The 2,815-nt window shown below is 34.2% G+C and overlaps 1 protein-coding gene across 1 annotated transcript in view; it reads right to left on the reverse strand.

The window, feature by feature from the left end:
• The window catches only part of ARHGEF9 (Cdc42 guanine nucleotide exchange factor 9), a 166,762-nt gene that overhangs the window by 20,566 nt on the left and 143,381 nt on the right, over positions 1-2,815 (reverse strand). The window contains exon 9 of the mRNA XM_077775298.1: positions 1,376-1,444. Coding sequence (XP_077631424.1) covers positions 1,376-1,444 — 69 coding nt within the window. The remainder of the gene's footprint in view (positions 1-1,375; positions 1,445-2,815) is intronic.

Genomic DNA, 2,815 nt, shown 5'->3' on the forward strand with positions numbered 1-2,815 from the left:
TATATCTCTAAGGAATGGGTACATTCTCTCACAGTGTTCCCCTACTCATACAGATCATATCTATACTGACATTAACTTCAGATAGCTTTCTAACACTGTCTTCATGTTTTCACTCCCAAGTGGTTAACAATGATTGCCTTTAATTCCCTACCTAAAGATAATCATATTTCCACGATGATGGAAAAAGCAAGTGAGTGCCTCCCTCGGGCAAGAAACAATAAGCAGTTAAAAGGAAGGCATGTCTAGCCAGAGGGACCACAACTAGGTGCACTGTTTAATTGGAAATCAGATATTCATAGCTACTCAACCTCCTCAGTGTAAAGGAGCTTCATTTGGGAATAATTAAGGGTGCTCTATGTNTTAATAATTTTGTATGGTGACTCATTCTGAACCAAAGACTCAACTGAGAAAGCAGAAGGGTGTGGGGAAAGTGAGTTCTCATTAAGATCACCTACCCCTGGGGAAAATGACAAATGCCTGTCCGTAGGAGAAGTAGCTGTCAGTAATTGAGGTGAGACAAAAAATTGAGCTGTTCTTTCCCAGCACAAAGAATCAGTAGAACCCTGAGATGGAGAGGGAAGAACACTGGACATGGAATTAAAATGAGTTAAGTTCACAATCAGTTCATCCCAAAATATCTTGTTTCCTAATCTGGAAAATGAGGCTAATAATGCCTACTTTTCAGAAGTACCATAAAGATGAAATTAAAGAACTTGTATAAAATGACTGGTAATGAATAAAATAAAGGATAGTTACTTCCTTTTGTTCACCCAAACATTTTAATTTTGTCTAGTTCATGAAAATGAGAAAATAAAGTTTCATTTCATATTCAAATTGATTCTCAAGTTATTTTCCTTTTTAAAGTACTTTTATGGTTCAGAGAAAGGAAATGAATATCTGAATCTTCTGTCTTGGTCCAGTTTGAAGTTCTCCATTATGATTTGGGACTCCTGATTTTCCAAATGTCCCCAAACAAATGAAAGAAAATTGTGTATATATTCCAAATATATTTGTAGTTATTAATAAAATGCACACAGTATTGTCCATCAGTCTCTAAATTGTGAATGAAGTTTAGTTTCTTTCTTTCTTTTACTTACATAAAAATAAAAGGAAACAAATTCTATTTTTCCTGTACCCAATGAACTATCTTGGACATAAGTACCTTACACTATTTATTCCTAAACCTTATTCCTTTAAGAGCATTTGCTGTCTCTTGTCAGGAACACCTTGAAACCTAGATACTCCCCACCACCCCAAATTAACTTTTGCATGAAAACAAGCCTGGGGATATGCAGTCACATAGTTTATGGCTTCACAAGCTCACAAAGAGAGTGAGTAGATGTGATGGGAGTGGGGGTGTTAAAGGCAGCTTTACCTTTTTGTTTAGAGACTTTTCTCACAGTCATTGCAGCCTGCCTCTTCTGGTTTTCAGAAATTTCAAAGCCTATAATATAAAAACACATGACTTTGTTATAAGAAACACAGACTTTTCTTAAATGTATAAATTAGTTCAACTTTTCTTAAAGATTAATTTTGGCAAGATATATCAAAAATCTGGATAAATAAATAAGCAAATAAATGGTGAGAAGCTTGAACAAATATTCAGCTACAAACATGGTTTTCACCCTATACAGGGACAAAAAAATGTGAGAATATGAGTCAAGATGATGATAAATTAAGAATGGATGAATAAAGTATGGCATAAAGTGGAAAAATATTTCACAACCAAAAGCAAAAAACAAAAACAAGGAAATAACGAGGCAAAATATAAGAGATTAAAACAAAATTTTTGTAAAGAAAATTTCAAATGGAAGAAAATACAAATGGCAAAAAGTAATGACATAATATAAATGTGTATTCAAGTCCTTTGTCCATTTTTAAAATTTGCTTAATGTTTATTTTTGAGAGACAGACAGATAGACAGGCAGACAACAGCATGAGTGGAGGAGGGGTAGAGAGAGAGGGAGACACAATCCAAAGCAGGCTTCAGGCTCTGAGCTGTTAGCACAGAGCCCAATGCTGGGCTCAAGTTCAAGAAACCTGAGATCATGACCTGAGCTGACATCAGATGCTTAACCCACTGAGCGACACAGGCTATTTTTGAAATTTTTATTTTTGTCTATTTTTAAAATTAACTTATNGTGTTATTTTCCTGTTGAGTTGTAGGATATACTTATATTTTTTGGAAATTAACCTCTTATAATTTATATATACTTATATATGTTTATAATTGGCAAATATTTTTTTCTGATGCCTTAGGTTGCCTTTTCATTCTGTTTCCTTTGCTGTGTAAAAGCATTTTATTATGATGCAATTTTGCTTTGTTGCCTGTGCTTTTGGTGTCATATCCAAAGGATCATTGGCAAGATCAATGCTAAGAAGCTTTGTCCCTATGTATTCCTCTAGAAGTTTTATGGTTTGGTGTTATCCAAGAAAGTATTTGATACATTTTGAATTAGTCTTCATGTATGGTATAAGGTAGGAGTTCAATTTCTTCCACTTGCATGTGGATATCCAGTTTTCCCAGCACCATTTATTGAAGAAACCATCCTTTCCCAATCGTGTATTCTTGGTACCCTTGTCAAAGATATGTTGACTGCATATGTGTGGGTTTGTTTCTAGTCTCTCTATCCTATTCCATTGGCCTATATGTCTGTCTTTATGCCAGTACCATATTGTTTTAAATAATGTAGCTTTTAATATATTTTGATTCAGGAAGTATGATGCCTCCACTTTAATCTTTCTCTCAAATATCTTTAGCTATTATGGGTCTTTTGTGGTTCCACATGAATTTTAGGATTGTGATTTCTGTTTG

This window comes from Crocuta crocuta, unplaced genomic scaffold (genome assembly GCF_008692635.1).
Source record: "Crocuta crocuta isolate KB4526 unplaced genomic scaffold, BGI_CrCroc_1.0 scaffold563, whole genome shotgun sequence".
Lineage (NCBI taxonomy): Eukaryota > Metazoa > Chordata > Mammalia > Carnivora > Hyaenidae > Crocuta > Crocuta crocuta.